We start from the raw sequence: 18,602 nt of genomic DNA, 5'->3' as shown, positions 1-18,602 counted from the left end.
GTTTTGACGCTTGAAAATTTATAAAAAAAAGAAGTATCATTTTTTTTTTTTTATTTATTTTTGCAATAGCTATGAGAAAAAAGTCATATTTTGATTAAATAAGTTTTACCAGTCCATAAGAAAAAATAAAACATTACCTGATTATATGACTATTGGAATCATTGCTATATTTTAAATCTTTATTAAATTAGTAGTGAATAAAAACTGATATTATGTTCAACTTTAAGGCATGTGTCGTACTGATGCAGAAAACTAAGGTAATATTGTAATATATAAGAAGAAAGTGTTATCCTTAGCCAAATTTGACTATAATTGAATCGTTTTAAATTACCACTGTGGATGAGACATACACTGTGTGTCATTATGATTATACTTCTTCTCGATGTATGAAAATAGGTCAATGTTATTGGAATGATTGTGTTTACATACATTTCCTTACTCTTATTAGCTGTTCCGTTAAAAACGAATGTAAACATATTATTGCCTTAGTTTTGAATACGACAATATCTAACTCATGTGAGCAATACTTTAGTAATATTATAACAACAAACCAGAAACTACATTAGTATGACAGTAATAGTTTATTTATAAAGATCTAGCTTTCAATATCACAAAATTTCACTATACGTCTGTGTACAAATCAAACAATACACCTATGTCGTTAACCTGGAATCCTAGATAATAACAATACATGTCATATAACTTAAAATAAATGACAAATTCTTATAATTTGTTTATTTTTAAAAATTTTCTGGCATACTATGCACACATTTTAGGAAACATTTATGGTTCTTCTTTGTTGATCTCAAACCTCAATTATTCGATGCTGGCAATATTCTTGTATATGTCAAATGAAAATTTGCATCCAACAAGACATCGTTAATTTAGAATTGATTATGTTATCTTGGATATTAGATATTGTTGACAATACTGTAGCTAATACGCCTACAAAAACCAGAAATGACGCTAATATTAGACGTCTTGATCCGACGTCCAACGATAATTTAGCATTAGGAAATGTTCGGTAACAAACTCTTTTTGAAGTTTTTATCTTTGAATAATGAAGTGATTTTATCTTAGTATAAAATATTGGTGGTAAGATAAACATCAGCGGACCCGTAAGTAATGAACCAATCAATCCCATTACCAAATCGAATCTAGGCACGACCTCTCCAATCAATACAGCCAACATCATAACAAATGTTCTCAATATACATCTTTTCCATGTAAATTCTATAAAAGAAAACAACATTTTAAAAAATATAGACAAAATAATTTCCAACTATCAAAACCTCTTGGTATACGAAGATGGTGTTCGATATTTTGAAATAATGCGGTAGTACTGACCACTGTTGATAAACATATTTGGAGAGTAACTAGAATTATGTCAATATTTAAGACTTGACTTTCAGGTAAAGCATCGAGTAAATTTGAGTTAACTAAGCCTCCTAATTTCAAATATGCGATGACTGTTGTTATTGAAAATAAACAACATGTAACTAAATTATATTATATGAAAAGAATATTAGTTTAGTAAGTAAAACAATAAACGGTAATAATTAAAATTACTGAAAAATGCGCCTATAAGTACAAAAGGTAATTTTCTCCTATCTTTCATATCCATTTGCACGGTGAGAATCAATGGATGAACATCAAACTGAAATTACATTTAAGTTATAATTATCTAGAAATATAAAGACGTTTTCTTAACTTTTTTTGAAAAATTAATTTTTACCTGAAAAGCAAGCACACCATAAGCTAAAGCTATTGTATTCCACGATGGTTCGGCTACAGGATAATTAATATCATTAGGTATTTGCATCATTATTATCCACGTTAATGCGCACACAGAAACCACAGTAAACACAGATATTGAACCGATTAACCTTAAAAGTAATTTTTTTTATCCAAACATATTTTTGAAATACTTTTTTTGCAAAATCAATATATGATTATTGTAATATTAATCAATAGTAAACTAAAATGCAAGTGGTATTTTTTACTAATAATAGCAACATGTTAATTCATACATCATCATACTTCATGTCTTTTGGACTACCGAGCCAAATCGGCGGACATAACACTAGTCCAATAATAATTAACCAAAAACAAAACGATATGTTAATGATTCCATCGGGCGCTTTCATTCCAAGCGTATGAAGGTTATCAGCAGCTTCAAAATAACAGTAAATAAATAATAACTTAATTTTTTATACCTTATATATAATATTTAGAACATTTTTACCTATTAATAAATTTGGTATAGTTGATCCAAATACAGTAATATCTTGCATTACAGATACTATTCGTTTAACATTTCTTCCAAATACTAGTTCAGCTATTGCGGCATAAGGATACCTCAATAATTAAAAAACTAAGTTATTTTAGTTTAACCAAATTATTTTAATCCTTTTTTTTTTTTTTTTTGAAGGGGCAAATTATAGTCACAATTACCTATTTTTATGTATAATATTTGGTTCAATTTCTTCGGCTATGATCCAGCATTTTCCCAACAATATTGCTGTGTATATTTGAACCGCAAAAACACAAATGGCCAAAGGTATTCCTAACCACCCTATGTATAATATTCATTTAGATTAAATCCGGTCTAAAAGCGGCATAATATTACATTAATCAAGACGCTATACTCACCGCATTTCATTATAGGCCCAGGTAACATAACTATAGGAAAGACACCAAATAAATCAACAATACATAAAATCGCGAACGGTACAGTTAAGCCTTGACGATTAGGTATCATTTCAGTATAACAATTGAAATGTTGTACAACTTTAATTTATAAATTTTTATCAAAACTAGAATGATTTTCCGCGTGACACTGTAAAATACTGAAATACTTACTTGGCTACTTGAATAGAATGCGTATTAACCAATTATGTAACATGTAATGTAGAAGTTTTGAGAAACCTTATTTTACGATTTAACTCGGTTATAGTATTAAGTAATTTTATATTTCATAGACATTATTCATTTATTATAAGAGTGATAATTTAAAATCAAAATGTATTTTCTATTCCGATATCTTTATTAAAACATTTATAAAAATCGCTTTTGAAAATTGTTTTTCACTTTTATAATTAGCTGGTGTGTTTAATAATCATTTGTTGATCAACTTCTCAATTTTCAAACAAGTTCATCGCGTAATAGTTTTTTTATGTTAACAAAAGATTGTAAGATAAAATAACGGTCAACTTTTATTTAAAAAATAAGTCAATAAACAATTTTATAGGTAGATGTGATGTTTCAGTTAATACATTAATTTATATTCACTTTTAATGTTTCTGAATGTTTACATTAATTTTTCTTTTTGATGACAGCAGTTTTAAATAAGATCATTCCTATGTACAATGCACTTTTTATTTATCTCTATATTCAAGGTTTGTGAATAATTGGGACAGAATGTACGGTGAAGTGAATCTGGACATGCTTCCGTAATTCAAGCAAAACAGAACTAATACGATTTCTATTTAAACGATGCGGCATATTTTAAACAAAAAATATTAAGATCTTCTAGATATAAGAATTTATATTGCTTTTATAAACAATGTATACTATATCCGTGTTATGGGGTACCGTGGTAAAATAAAAACTATTAATACATAACATAAACTAGGTTAATTTAGGAGTGGTCTTACAGTTTTAATATTAAATATTAGTTTAATAGGATTTTTAAAAACTTTTAAATCAGAATCTAACTAAGTTTTACGCAGTAGTATCGAAAATTAGTGGTTACCATTATTTTGATGACAATTAATGATTTAAACACTTTCACAAAAACGTTTTGATGTGGAACTCTTATTTATTTTCACTGTACAACTGTTAACTTAATAGTCCATTAAGTCAAATATTTCCAGATAATAAATTATATTATTATACTTAATTTTACTAAGAATAAGTTATGACGCTAATTTATGAAGGAGACTTTTATAGTTTTGAATAAAATTATAAAAATTAGTCTATTTAAAGTACATAAGTTAGGGCTATTTATAAACAGCGTATTAGAATTGTAAATAATAATAAAATAAAAAAATTAACGATGTTGAAGAAATCTTCCTTAAAAAAAAGTAAAAATATAGTACTACAACATAATCGATTAACTATACCTCACGTAATATATTTAAATGTATAAAAATATTATACATTTTTTTATTAAGAAATTAATGGTTCATCTCTCTTTAAAATAATACCAGCCTAATTTTTTTAAATGGATACATATATGATTAGCATAAATTAGCATAAAAATAAGAAAATAACTAATCGATAGCAACATGAACTTGAAATAGTATTTTACAAGACATTAGGATTTTTACACTACGGCGCGATGAGTAAAGCGAGTCTGTTTATTTTATATTTGGACAATTATGAACCCTATAAAAGTCCTAATATCTTTTAAAGTACTGGTTCAAAAGTTGTTAATCGCTGGTCATTTTCTTGTTTAGATCATTTCCTTATTTTTAAGATAGTTAAACACGTGTGTTTCCACTTAAAAAAACTTAAATTGATACAATTTTAAAAGAAGACAACAGTTTTTTTTTTTAATTTTATCAAATATAATATTATCGAAAAATAAGTGTTAGAGGGTAGATTAAATTCTAAAAAGAGAACAATTATAATACGTTTTATATTTTTAAAAATATTAGGCATAGTTAATCAATCAACCTATAATATATGTGTAGTACAACAAAGCAAAAAATAATTGTTTATCACATATTCAAAATCAGCTAAATATTAATTAAACTACAACATTAGATCCAACAAATCCAACACTTTATTAAAATCAATCGTCACACATAATATATATTAAAGTTTTTAATAAAACAATAACCTAATATGCTTACTACGTATCAGAAGCAACTGCAAGATTTAAATTATCAATTACTTTATCAATAACAATTAAATAACTAAAAAAAGTACATCACTATGTTCTTTAAGATTTTCAATTTATGTGTAACAATATCATTCTACAAATGGAACAGATCTAACTGAAAACTTATATAACTTTTGATTCAATAATTATTTCGTTTTTTTTTTTAACAATTTTTTTATTCCTGAAATACGTTAAAATGATATTTTTTATTATTCATTTTTAATATTAAAAAGAATTATTATTATTGTTTTTAATTTATAACTATTCAAAAATTTCAAAATAACTCAAACTACAATATATAAACACAAGTACAATAAACTCAAAATAACAACTTAAAGATAAGTACTTATTTTGTTAAAAGTATTTTAATACATAGAGTGTATATGTAGTACGGGTAGACTGTGTATTATAAATTTATACCAATAATTTCTGTACCCCTATGCTACATATCCACTCTATGTATTAAAATATTTATAACTGTATAAGTACATATTCTAAAGTTATTATAAACCCATTAATCTTTTTTATTTTGGAAGAAAAGCGCTAAAAATAGGTTTTTTTTTTTGAAATTTTGAAAAAATTAAAAAAGTTATTTTTATTATTTTAAAAAATAAATGGAGCGTATAGTAGAGTTGGAAAGTTTAAAATTTTTAGGATCATTTTTACAAAAGAACGATAGTATTGACGGAAATGTGAGACACAGGATTAAGTGAAAAGAAGCGTTTAGTGTTTTGAGCGATTAGAGAATTCCAATGAAGTTAAAAATTAAGTTCTATTAAACTGTAGTAAGGCCATCTATATTGTGTAAACCAGAGTGTTAGGCGGAGTGTTGACAAGAAAATAAAACAGAGAATGAGTGTAACAAAGATAATAATGCTTAGATAGGTGAGTGAAATGACGATAGAAGATAGGATAAGGAATGTACATATAAGGGGTGTAAAGGTGTAGCATCACGAATAAATTAAGAAAAAATAGGCTTAGATGATTTGGTTATATTATGAAAATAGAGAAGTCGGAATCTGTAAGAACAGTTAAAAAATTAACGTTGAAAGAAAAGAGGAAGATCAAAAAAAAAATGTGGTTGGATGTAATTAGGTGTGTTATAAGGACTGCTGGGTTGAGTGTAGATGTTATGTCAAGTGGAGATTTAGGATACTTGTATCCTACACAAGTAGTTGGAATAAAAGCGAGAGAGAAGAAAAATATTAAAAATTAATTTTAAATTAAAATATATATATTAAACCAAATAATATTAGAAATATGTAACTCAAAATGCTAAGAATATAATTTTAAAAACTGCGTATATGTATTAAGTTAAAAGAATCACTTTGTATAAACAGGATGATTCTTTTAAAACGCTCCTATAAGTTATAAAGGATGATTCTAAAAAGTTATTAATAAATGATAAATCATATATTTCTTGATTTATAAGTTATTATAAATATATGTACTTAAAAAAATCAAAACGTTTTTTTTTTTTAATATTTTATTTATTTTGCAAGAAATTGATTGAGATTTGATAAACGGATCATTCTTTAGAAATATTACTTTATTGTGTTAAAGTTTCAAAATGTATAATGTATAAATTTCATGAAACACGAAGGCATTAACTTAGCGCTGTACTGATCGTTTTGTATAACCATAAATGTAGACAGACCTGATGCTAAAATTCCTATCATGACAATTAATGCCAATGATATAAAATGTCTTGAAACTATGTCTGTAGATAACTTAATGCTGGGAAATGTAGAGTAATACATTTTCTTTGAATGTTTAGTTTTTGACTGATAAAGCATTTGTATCTTTAAATAAAGTATTGGTGGTAAAATAAACATCAATGGACCTGTTAGTAATGAACCGACCAAACTCATCACCAAATCTAATCTAGGTACTACCTCTCCAATCAATATAGCTAATATCATGATAAATGTTCTCAATACACATCTTTTCCACGTGAATTCTAAAAGGATAAATTTTTATAAATATAGAAAAAATAATTTTTAACTATCAAACCTTTAGGTATATGAAGATAGTTTTCAATATTCTGAAATAATGGAGTTGTACTGACTGCTGTCGATAAACATATTTGGAGAATAATTAAAATTATGACAATATTCAAGGCGTGACTTTTGGGCAACATATTAAGTAAATTCGTATTTAACAAACCTCCCAATTTCAAATATCCAATGACCACTGTTATCAAAAACAAACTGCAAGTAACTAAATTATAAAATGTGTGAATAATACAACATTTTTCATAAAAATAAAATTGTAGTTATTACAGAAAAATGCACCAATGACCACGAAAGGTACTTTTTTTATGTCATTCATATCCATTTGTATAGTAAGAATCAATGGATGGACGTCAAACTGAAATTAATTATGATTATTAATTTTTTTATTCAAGATAACATATTTTTGACTCCCAAATTTGTTTTACCTGGAATGCTAGTACGCTATAAGCTATAATCATAGCACTCCAAGATAATTTAGGCACTGGAACATAGATATTATTAGGTATCTGTATCATTAAAATCCATGTCAATATACTCACTAAGCTTACAGTGAACACAGATATTAAAGAAATCCACCTATTAAATTGCATTCTAATTAGCTAAGTAATAAGTTTTCTTATTGTACTTTCAATTAGTATTCAAAAACTAAATTGTTATATATTTTGTTCTAATGAATATTATTTTTACCTCACGATAATGTTTTATAACAATTTAGAGTCCGTATAATTTGCATATTTTTAAATTTTAGACACTTGTTATTATAAACTTTTCTCGAATAAAAATATGAAATTAAAGATAAATATTTTTCTTAAAGTTAATACAAAAACAAACTTGATTCAATTTAATTGTAATAATATAATATAAATATTGTACTTAAGTCATCATTTCCTTAGCCTCTACCCCAACTAATTAGGGTTGGCTCATATTTACCGTATTTACTTTACAATTTAATAAGTTTTAAATAATTTTTTAGAATAAAAATAATAATTTCTTATTTTAAATCTATTAACCTAATAACCTACAGTTTACTATTAATTTTATGATTTCTAGATTGCCAAAATAATCTTTAGAAAATTCAGAATATTTTTTAGTTATATAATATAAACTATAAACTTTAAAAAAATTATATTTTAACATAAACTATATAAATTTAAATTCACATTTAACATATTAAGTAAATGATAATAAACACAGTTATATATATGAAAATAGTGCACTATATCAGACATATTAATTTTCCTGCCATTTGAGCTAAAAATAATTGTTTTTGTAAAAAATATTATTTTTCAAAGTTTTTAAATTTTATAAGTATTTGAAATGTTTTACAATTTTAGTTTTTAATCATAATAAAAAAAAAATTTTAATTAATTAATAATTCGATAATACATTTCGTTCATACTTTAAATCTTTTGGGCTTCCAAGCCAAATTGGTGGGCATAATATTATCCCAATTATTATTAAACAAATACAAAACGATAAATTCTCGCTATATACTTTCTTTCCAAGTGTATAAAGGTTGTCAGCAGCTGAAAAATAAAAGTGAATACAAGTCAATTTTTGTTATTATGATTTTATATTCTTACCAATTAATAAATTCGGTATAATAGCTCCAAATACAGCAATATTTTGCATAACATGTACTATTCGTTCAAATGTTCTTCCAAAACTTAGACCAGCGATTGCAGCATAAGGATATCTTTACAATGAGTTGTATATATTCTTTCAGTTAAAGTTAAAAAAAATTATTTGAATACATTATTGTATTATTCAATTTATAACCGTTATTACCGATTTTTGTGTACTATATTTGGTTCAATTGTTTCTGCTATGACCCAACATTTTCCCAATAGTATTGCTGTAAATACTTGAACAACAAACACAAAAATGGCTAATGGTATTCCTAACCATCCTATATAAATTATTATCTATTTAATTGCTATATAATTTAATAAAAGCAGTAAGAACTACATAGTTTTTTCTATTTTAAACTTAATTAATATATCTAGATTAAAATAGTTACATTTTATATATCATTTAGAGTTTTAATGAATGTTCACTATTAAGAACATTTTAGGACTTTCTCTCTTATAAATGAGAAAAAGTAAAGTTGATACCCTTATGAGGTATACCTTATAAGAGTATCAACTTTATTTATTTTTAATGGTAACATACATATTTAATTAGCCTATATATTAGTAATTGAACTAATTAGAATAAAAATTGGTTGACAACAACGTTTGATTATTGAAAAAATATAAAAAAAAAACTAGTTCAGTTGGTTTGCAGTATAGTTGTCACAATACACATGATATCTGATAGTGATTAACATTACTCTTATAAAAAACGGTGCGATGTGAATTTGATCAATTTAACAATAATTTGTAATTTTACTATTGCTATGTTTCAAAAATTTACATAAAAATTAAAGGCTCGTTAAATTATCAGTTTTATTACACAGTAAGCGTTGAAACTTTCTATCTAAATTATTCTACTAAACAATCAATTACTCTTGTTTGGAAACACTAAGAACATAAAACCCATTCTTGCTGTTGTTTTTCTACATCCTTTTGACAATACAAACTTGTTTTTTTTTAAAGTTGCTATTTTTTTAACTTAATAACCGATTTCTCATAGAAAAACATTTTTTTTTAATACTGTAGTATATTTTAAAAGATTTAATTGAATAAAGGTTAGAAGTTATCAGACTTTCTAGAACATTTTCCAAAATTTAGTTAAAAAAAAATATATACATGCGTATTTATAGGTATTTATTAAGCGCCTACTGTACTTTGGATTTTTATATAAAGCATACCAAAAAACAAAATTGTTTTCCTTTGGTATACTCTATTTAAAATGTTTATTCATTATGTTCAGTATAATATTGAATGTGTTATAGCAATTTAAAAATGCAATAATTTTTTTTAGAGATGGTGTTTTTTTGATTTACCCAGTGAGACCTGAAAACTTTTATGGACAAACATAATAAAATACACCGTCATTACAAAATCAATACGTTCTTACCTTCGTGTCGAAAATAAAAAAAAGATATAAATTTATGGTTTATATTTATACTTAAGTTTTTAATATTTATGAATTTAATTACATTAAATTTATCTCCTTTTTTAATGTATATAGTTTGATTAACATACCTACAAGAACACATAATATGTATTGTGGTAAGTGTATTATACTTACCACATTTTGCTATTTGACCAGGTAATACAATTATGGGTAAGACACCAAATAAATCAACAATGCTCAATATAGCTAATAGTTCCGTTAATCCACCACGACTGGATACCATTCTATTTTAAATAAAATACTAAAATTTATTTTAAAAATCTATCAAACTAAAAACAAAAAATAAATAAATATGGAAATTAATAGATTTGTCGTTTATGAAATTACAATTCACTAACGTTTCTCATTTTGGCTATTTGAAACAAGTGTGCTATTCGAAATTATACAACACAACAATCTAAAATAAAAAATTAATAGTAAATGTCACCTTTGGTTATCAACAAAGCATTTAAAAAAAATATATTGACACGTCAAATTATGTAACGATATCGTCATTGAAGTTAAAAATCACACTTGCGTACTGTACCAACCAGAATAAAAGAAATCTCTATTGTAAGTTATATGAAATGTTCAGGAGAGTTTATTGAGTCTGGCCCTCCTCAAATTGTTCATATTTAATTATACTTAAAAAGTTAAACTTCATAGTATTTTAAGAAAAGAATAAAATTTTTCTTTGAAACCCTCTCATTTCAACTAAAATCCTAACTATGTAACGGGTTTTTGATACTAATCAAAAAATTAATTCCAATACACGTACGTATTTAATTTATTTAATAACACCCATTACATATTAGGTGTATAGAATATCGTTGCTTATACTGCAATAGTACACATCTTAACATTTGACAAAATGAGATTTTTCTAAAAGAAGTTATTTGAACATTTTATTTTAAATATTTTTTTGCAAGAATTATAGCTCCATTGATATTTATTAAAATAAAATCACCTCTTTTCTAACTTTTCAATAATCCGACTTTTTGTATTTAAACGTGCATAATTCAAATTTTTTTTTTAATAATACTAAAAACCCATACGCACTGACGCGATTTAAACGACATAGAAAATGCAACATATTTAACGTATCAATAAAAAATAAACAAAATTAATCTTTGGAATTTCTTACATCTGCAACATCTTAGACTTTTAATCATTTACAGCCACAATAGTTGGGCAAAAACAAATATTTTGTCAAAAAATTTACACAATGTAGTTTTGATACATAAACATATTTTGAATTAATACAAAATTGAGTCAAATCTTATAAGTGAAAATCATTTTTAGTAAAGCATTAATTATGAAGGTGTTATAATAATATGTTATTCACTTGTACATAATCATTATCTGTTCACAGAATATACAAAAAATTGTATGTAGTTTAGGTATCGGCATTCCACGACACTCCCAATAGTTCCAACATGTATAATTTACTTCATTATTATTATACGTGGCTCTTAATTTTTTAAACCACATTAAATGAGTTATTTTATTTTTTAATTTATAAATACTCTTTTCATTCTAAAAATAAAATTATTTTTAAAAACCAATTTAAAACTCAACTAAATAATGTCAATTGATTTGAAATTTTATACGTCAATATATATGCTAATGTTATATTTTTTTGCTACCCTCGATGAAAAATTCAACAAAAATATGACACGCGTATGATAAAAAGTTCCCAACCTCTTGTCTAGGACATTAAGGTAAACTCGGTTAAATTTAATTTAAATATGATTTTTCTATTTAAATAAAAATACACTACTTTGAAATAACTAAATTATCTAAATCCAGACAAGGATTTTTCAATAAATTGTATTTAATTCCATGGAATTGTTTAAAAATTTGTAAAATCTAAGATTATATATAGAAATATTGTAATATAAAATATTTCTGCGTACTTTTACACTATTTATGCTCCTACATTAGAATATTGAGAAATTTGAAACTTAAAAGTCAATCATATTTATTATAAGTTTACCCCAAATACGGGGCACATTTGAATATACATGGAACAGAATTGATATTTCATTAATACAACAAAAATACTTAAAAATGTATATGATCTCAAATCTATATTGTGCAAGAAAAATATATATATATATATTAAAGCAAAATGCTCACCCAATTTTTCGATGATTAAAATAATTTAAAGAAAAATCAAATACAGAATTATCCTAATGATACTAATACAAATCTACCCCATTAACATTTCATTAATAATCTAGCATAAAGTTTATTATTTTTAATTAAGTAGGTATAATTGGGAAATGACACTAATGAGTGGTTTCTTTCTTCAAAACTTTGTAATTTATTTTTACACTTATTCTATATACTTAATATGTTTAATGTACAAATTATACATATAAATTAAAAACGTAGGTATGAAAATAGAAAACAATATTTTAAAACTAAATAATTAACTTTTTCTAGCGATTTTTTAAAATTTTATTTGAAAAAAACTTATGAATAAAAAAGTAACACAAAATTGTTTTTTTTTTAACTAATTAATAGTCAGAAGTGATTGATAAACAGTATTATGTGTAAATCAGTATAGCCAATTAATCATTCTATTTCTTTATTACTTTCCAGATAACCAAAACAACGTTATTAGANCTATTTCTTTATTACTTTCAAGATAACCAAAACAACGTTATTAGCATAAAATAAATATACTCTGCATTCAAATTTGCTCCAGTCTCTCATATGTAATTTTGCCATAAATATATTTCTATATGAATTTGATTAGTTACTTAAAACAATAACTATAAATATTTCATTTTTCATGTTTTTTAAATCTAGCAAAAAGTAACTAGTTCTCTTTTTACATAAAACGTCCAATTTGATTATGAGTGTAACTTTAATTATATTTATTTTAATTGTACAAATATTAACAATGAAATTTCATGCCAAAATTATTAAATCCAACTAATTTGTTATAATACTCCACTCATTATTCAGTAGTCTATAAATTATGGTCTATTAGTCATCAAATTAAATATAAAATATTCATGTCAATCCTTTAAATTATTCCAAAAAATATGTCTAAAAATGCATTGATCCAAATCTAATGTAATAACTATAAGAAATTCTTAAGTTGTGACAAATCATCTATTTTGAGTGAAATAATATGCAGTAAATAACAAAATTGAGTAATAAACAGATAATAGTAAAAGGTCGTGAAACTTCTTACGCATATAGATGAATTAAATTTAATATAAAACTGTCAATCTCTCTCACTACTACTTCACCTTATGAAATTTCAACAAATGCAAGAAGTGGCTTGACAAAATACGATTTTACATAGAAAATTGAAGTTTATTAATTTATTTTCAACCATACTCTTGACATCATTAAGGTAAATTCATATTTCATAAAAGATCTATAAGGTTAGAGTTAAGTATAATGAGTACAGAAATTAAGTAGGGAACCTGAAAAAATAAAGTAATCTCTGGAATAAAATATTGTCTTAATAAAGAGTATCAATAACGTTTGTACGAAGTGAGCCAGCCTAGTCCAATTTTTGAGTGGGTTACCTGTATAGTCAATACTAATAAAGACTCTCTTGCGAAGATAGAGAACCCACTTGTGGTTTCTATACTACTCGAGGTATTTATTGACACGACTCACAGTCAGCACAAGCCTAAATAACTACTGGTGCGAGTGGCTTTGTTGATAATCTATGTGTGATAATTAATCACAATAATTTCTATTTCAAATTATTATCATATTAATAAATTTTCAAACTTCACTTTGCTTTTCTATATTTTACATCTTCTCATAAAACCCTCGTACTCATATCCCGAGAGAAAATTGTATTATATCATTTTATTCAATAAATATTATAGTAACTCAATTATTCTCATGCTCATACAAGATAAACAATTTAACTAATTTTAATAAATCATTTTTAATTATTAATTTAATTTTATATTTCTTTTTTTGAGTTACTATAATATTTAAACAAAAAAATTTTAATTAACCATTATTTTTATTAAAAACATGTAAATAATAAGGTACTTAGAATCAGGAGAAAACCTAAAAAACGATCGTTTGCATAATATTACTTCCATCGCATAGACATTTATTTTAAAGTTAGACACTGTAATCAATTTTAATTGAACAATAAAAAATAATTTTTGTGACTTCGTAGTATATGCAGAAGAGAAAGAAATAGATATTTCAAATGTGATTAAAATAACAAAATATCAATTCATATAACGGTAAACAAAAATAATAACTCGAAGATTAAGGTCAGAAAAATATCATATTAATTAAGAACAACAGTAATACGTTTATGCGTATTACTTTAAAATGATAATATTGGTCATATATTATTTTGATATTAAAATAAAAACTAATAAAATTACCATTTAGTTAATAAAAAAACAATTTGCTTATCACTGTTTTTAATTTTTTAAATAATGTACATTAAACTTATTAATACCCATGTCATTCTCTAAGCTCTTTATAGCTGTATACAATAATTATGCAATTCAAAAAGATGATAAACCAGAGATGCTAAAAAAAATCTACGTACAATAAATTAAAAAAAAATACTATGTACTATGACAAAGCAAAAACAGGAAATAACTAAGACAAGTCTTGAGCGGCTCTTTAATTTAAAAAAGACCAGTATAAATAAGTGTTATAACAAAACATTTACATGTATTTTATACTAATTAGAACTGTAAAATTGAAGACTAGCTATCAATAATGTGCCAAGCGTCAAAAAGTTGTTAGTTATTCCTTATGAACTCGACAAAAAAATATACCATTTGTGACTCATTAATTTTTGCTTTATATATTATTTTGTATTGAAACTTGTAATGCCTTGTATCCTTTTACTGTGACCCAAATCAAATCGAAATAAAGTGTTTACTTACAATAAGTGGAACTAGACAAGACGAGATAATACAATTATATGGCTTCATACTTCTGATTTTGTTACTAAAGTGCTGCTACAATAAGATTTTATAAATTATAAATACTAGCCAATGTCTCACTAGTAAACAACTCTTTTTACAATTAAATTAACTAAATTTTTTTTTATTTAATCCACTGACTTCAATTTGTCATAATTAATAAAAGCAAATAGTGCTTTTTTATATTGTTAATACTACTAATATTACTTCAATTTAATTCTTTTTTTTCTAATTTTTCTAATTTCAATTGTAGTAGAGGTTTTTGACCAATTAAAATCTTTTGCGGTCAATTAACTACATTTTGACATGTCAAATTCAGTGGAAAAAAAATGTATTGCTTTTATTATTTTACTCCATAATTGAACAAACAATTATAATATTAATAAAAAAACTTAGATACCACATAATTTTGTTATTGTTATTTAGAATAACGACAGTCCAATACTTTCATGTAGGGTACAATTCGTATATTTTTTCATTATTTTAAATTTCTTGGATAAATTCTATTTTATTTCAGTATTATACTAAATAATCTATTAATCACAACTACTGAAAACTAAATTAACTTATTATCAAATAAAACCAAAATTATCTGTTGAGTTATTAGTTAAATTAATACCTTAAACTAACTTAGGTTTCAACTTTTTAACCCATTAAAGCCCAACATTGAAAAAAATTATAACAAAAACTTTTATGAAATAACGACTAAACTTGCAAAAAGTCCACGTTATAAATTGAAATTTAAAATTGGAATATAAATATTATTTTTTTTTTTTTTGACCAGATTATAACTGGTCAAAATCTCTTTGATTAATTGAACAAATTTCGACCAGTCAATTAACCGGTCCATTGATGTCGTGCCAACCTTGAGTTGAATATAATTCTTCAATTTTATTTAAATATGTACATAATTTCAGTATCCATAACTTAAAATTATGAAATATGAAATGTATGAAATATGTATTATACTTTTTTTTTTTAAATCAACTTAGTAAAAATAATAAAGATTTACTTTTTTTTATTGTGTCAATAATTATATTTAGTTCCCTGAAATTATATATATAGTTAACTCATTGAACACTTAGATAAATATGTTGTCTTTTAATTAATTTAAAAAATTTTAAATAAAACCTTATTTACGAATGAAATACTTACCGGACTAGTGCCCCTATGTTTATTTTAAATTACATAATTAAATAATATGTACATCTGTACATATTATTAATTTTTATATTGATTAAGTTTAAATTTAATCGCGTTAAGTGCTTTTATAGAATTCCAGCAAAAAAATATGTAGTTAATATAATTTATTATCTGTACTTATTTCTCAAAAGTGTTGTCATAAATAAAAAAACGCTTCGATGCAAATCTTTAGATAGTGTTTAATTTTAAAAAAATGGTGTATTATTCTAAAAGCTACATGATCTCCTATTTCCTTATTTATATCCTGATTACAAGTTTTATGATTTATAAGTGTAATATATGAATATATATATATATATAATATATAAAGGGATAATGGTGTTATTTTTCATAAAAAAATCCATATATTTTTCAATAAGTTATGGCATTATAAAGTTAAAAATATAAAATATAAAAAATAAAATTCAAAATTTTTTTTTCCATAATAAAATATATTATATAAGCTTTAATTTAAGATGTATAGAAAAGTGTCAGTATTTCCGGAACACTCTCAAAAATTAGGTTCAAAAAGTTCTACTTTCTATATGCATTTTTAAGTTTTAAACCTCATGTATTAAGCGAAATGGTCCGATAAAAAAAAATATCGAATGAAAGAAATATATAAATATTATTTCTCATAAAAAAATTGTAGTGATCCATACATCTTTTAAAAAGTTATAGAATTTTAAAGTTAAAAATGTAAAATTTAAAATCGAGAATTTTCACACGAAAATAGAATTCGGTAGCCATTTTCGTCGTGAAGACAAGTCCAGAGGTCAAATTTTTTTTTTCATATTAAAGTATATTACATAAACTTTAATTTAATATATATATATATATGTCTAAATATCAGTATTTGTGAAACATTTTCAAAAGTTAAGTTAAAAAAATTAATTTTTTGTAAAAAATTTATCATTTTGAATCCTCTCTGTGGACAGGTAAAGGATCAAATTTATAAAAAAAATATATCAAATGATAGGTAAAGACATTAGGCATCTATAAAAAAAAATTATATTGATTTGTTCATTTTAAAGAAGTTATGGCAGTTTTACGTAAAAAAAATTGAAAAAATTTCGAAAATTTTTAAATTTGTAATTTTTTTGGAGATTTCCCCCATTTACGGGGAACAAGGGAAATTTTTTCAATTTTTGAGGGTAATGTCTTTGACTAGATACGATTTATGATATTTTGACGTATAGTTAAAAGAAATCGGTTCGGCGAGAGCTGAAAAAAAGTGGTAACAGACACAAAAAAAAAATTTTAATTAAAAAAAAAAAAAACATCATAGTAAAATTAATACCTTCTTAGGTTCGCATCGAAGCTAATGTTTAGTAAAATTATTGTTTAAACATTGAGCGTGACTTATTAAAGAGTGAATATTAAAATCGAAAATAGTAAAAATAAACATTGTTTTTTATTATTTGTATTTACAATCCGCTTATTTCATTAACAATTAGAATGACAAAAAGTGTTTGAAGATACTCATGGCAGAACAAGATAACATATAAGTCGACTGAAATATTTCCATCCAAGACATGTTTTGCCGTCAAAGGTTAATCGTTCTGACGGCTTCGGTCATCGCCTCACTTAAGATTCACCTTTAACGGAGACCTTTGATCTCGACTCGCACACACGGTAGCCGACAGATGGTATGCTGCGTACTAACCACACCCCCCTGTCGATGGTATTATTTTTAATTTATCCTGCGTTTCTACGACTAAAGCGGATATCATTTGGTATAATCCTCGAAATACACATTCTAACACGTCTGAAGTAAACGACAGATCAAATTTCAATACTTTGGCGTAACGGATTACTATAACTGCCCATGTCAGTAATTTAAAGTTTTACTCGGTCTCGTGTACAATCGGGGAAATATTTTGTAATTTGTTTTCCATCGAGTAATCGACTTATTCATTTTTTACTAATCAATTTCGAATCTAGCAACTATAGTTACGCATCTAAATGAATGATCTAAACATCGGTCGCCTAAAACTTTTAACTAGGCTTGCCTGAAAAAACACCAAGAATTTCTGGACTCTTCCAAAAAAGTACGTAGAAATCTAGACAAAAATGCATTTTATTTATTTTTTTAACTGCGTCACAATTAAAATTTTACTTTCGTAACATTTTAGGCCAAAACGGAATACCTCATTATTTCCGATATCGGTCGTTTTAAGTTATTTACGACATATTTCGTCGGCGCTCTTCTCGGTAACTGCAACATCATTGAACGGTTATTTTAGAGGAGCCAACATAACACTGTAGTGCTCGTTAAACGATTGACAATTTCTGTTGACTAATCAGTCCATCGTGTTTCCAGACTTGACACGACTAGAAGCTGTTGCTCAGATGGTCCTAAAAAACCGTACAGTTGCCCACGCCGTGTAATGAATATTTAAATGATACATGTGTGCGAGTGCGTGCGTTGCACAAGGGACTCGTGTGCGGTACGTGTGCGGTGGCAGAGGTCGATGGGCAATATTTTTGTTGAACCGCGTGGGTGGGGGGCAAACA

At 25.1% G+C, this 18,602-nt stretch overlaps 2 protein-coding genes across 5 annotated transcripts; both read right to left on the bottom strand.

The window, feature by feature from the left end:
- Nucleotides 1-566: 566 nt before the first annotated feature.
- LOC126895557 (uncharacterized) lies at nucleotides 567-4,606 on the bottom strand. Its single transcript, XM_050667548.1, has 8 exons — nucleotides 2,653-4,606; nucleotides 2,455-2,575; nucleotides 2,246-2,358; nucleotides 2,041-2,173; nucleotides 1,736-1,886; nucleotides 1,570-1,657; nucleotides 1,293-1,499; nucleotides 567-1,233 (listed from the first exon to the last, which is right to left on the bottom strand). The coding sequence occupies exons 1-8, from the start codon at nucleotides 2,759-2,761 to the stop codon at nucleotides 848-850; spliced, it is 1,308 nt and encodes a 435-aa protein (XP_050523505.1). The 5' UTR covers nucleotides 2,762-4,606; the 3' UTR covers nucleotides 567-847.
- Nucleotides 4,607-4,851: 245 nt separating this feature from the next.
- On the bottom strand, nucleotides 4,852-10,394 carry LOC126895556 (uncharacterized). 4 transcript variants are annotated; one of them, XM_050667545.1, is made up of 9 exons: nucleotides 10,099-10,387; nucleotides 8,692-8,812; nucleotides 8,487-8,599; nucleotides 8,303-8,429; nucleotides 7,329-7,479; nucleotides 7,171-7,258; nucleotides 6,902-7,108; nucleotides 6,546-6,848; nucleotides 4,852-5,069 (listed from the first exon to the last, which is right to left on the bottom strand). In XM_050667545.1, exons 1-9 carry the CDS (start codon nucleotides 10,205-10,207, stop codon nucleotides 5,035-5,037), a joined length of 1,254 nt encoding a protein of 417 aa, XP_050523502.1. In that variant the 5' UTR covers nucleotides 10,208-10,387; the 3' UTR covers nucleotides 4,852-5,034. The 4 variants fall into 4 exon arrangements, with proteins under 4 accessions (XP_050523502.1, XP_050523501.1, XP_050523500.1 ...); XM_050667544.1 differs by lacking the exon at nucleotides 4,852-5,069 and having other exon boundaries at nucleotides 6,419-6,848; nucleotides 10,099-10,208; nucleotides 10,323-10,394; XM_050667543.1 differs by lacking the exon at nucleotides 4,852-5,069 and having other exon boundaries at nucleotides 6,419-6,848; nucleotides 10,099-10,385.
- Between the last annotated feature and the right edge of the window lie 8,208 nt (nucleotides 10,395-18,602).

Source organism: Daktulosphaira vitifoliae, unplaced genomic scaffold, assembly GCF_025091365.1.
Source record: "Daktulosphaira vitifoliae isolate Bord-2020 unplaced genomic scaffold, ASM2509136v1 Scaffold_1, whole genome shotgun sequence".
Lineage (NCBI taxonomy): Eukaryota > Metazoa > Arthropoda > Insecta > Hemiptera > Phylloxeridae > Daktulosphaira > Daktulosphaira vitifoliae.
Note: the sequence above shows the minus strand (reverse complement) of the source record. Positions and strands in the feature narration are given on the sequence as shown.

Excerpts from the sequence above, each read along its gene's own strand:
- LOC126895557 (XM_050667548.1), bottom strand. The coding sequence starts at position 2,761 with ATGATACCTAATCGTCAAGGCTTAACTGTACCGTTCGCGATTTTATGT. Across the intron at positions 2,174-2,245 it reads TATACCAAATTTATTAATAG|CTGCTGATAACCTTCATACG; the intron begins GTAAAAATGTTC and ends GTTATTTTGAAG. Across the intron at positions 1,658-1,735 it reads ATGGTGTGCTTGCTTTTCAG|TTTGATGTTCATCCATTGAT; the intron begins GTAAAAATTAAT and ends ATGTAATTTCAG.
- LOC126895556 (XM_050667544.1), bottom strand. The coding sequence starts at position 10,207 with ATGGTATCCAGTCGTGGTGGATTAACGGAACTATTAGCTATATTGAGC. Across the intron at positions 8,430-8,486 it reads TATACCGAATTTATTAATTG|CTGCTGACAACCTTTATACA; the intron begins GTAAGAATATAA and ends TTTATTTTTCAG. Across the intron at positions 6,849-6,901 it reads CTATCTTCATATACCTAAAG|AATTCACGTGGAAAAGATGT; the intron begins GTTTGATAGTTA and ends TTATCCTTTTAG.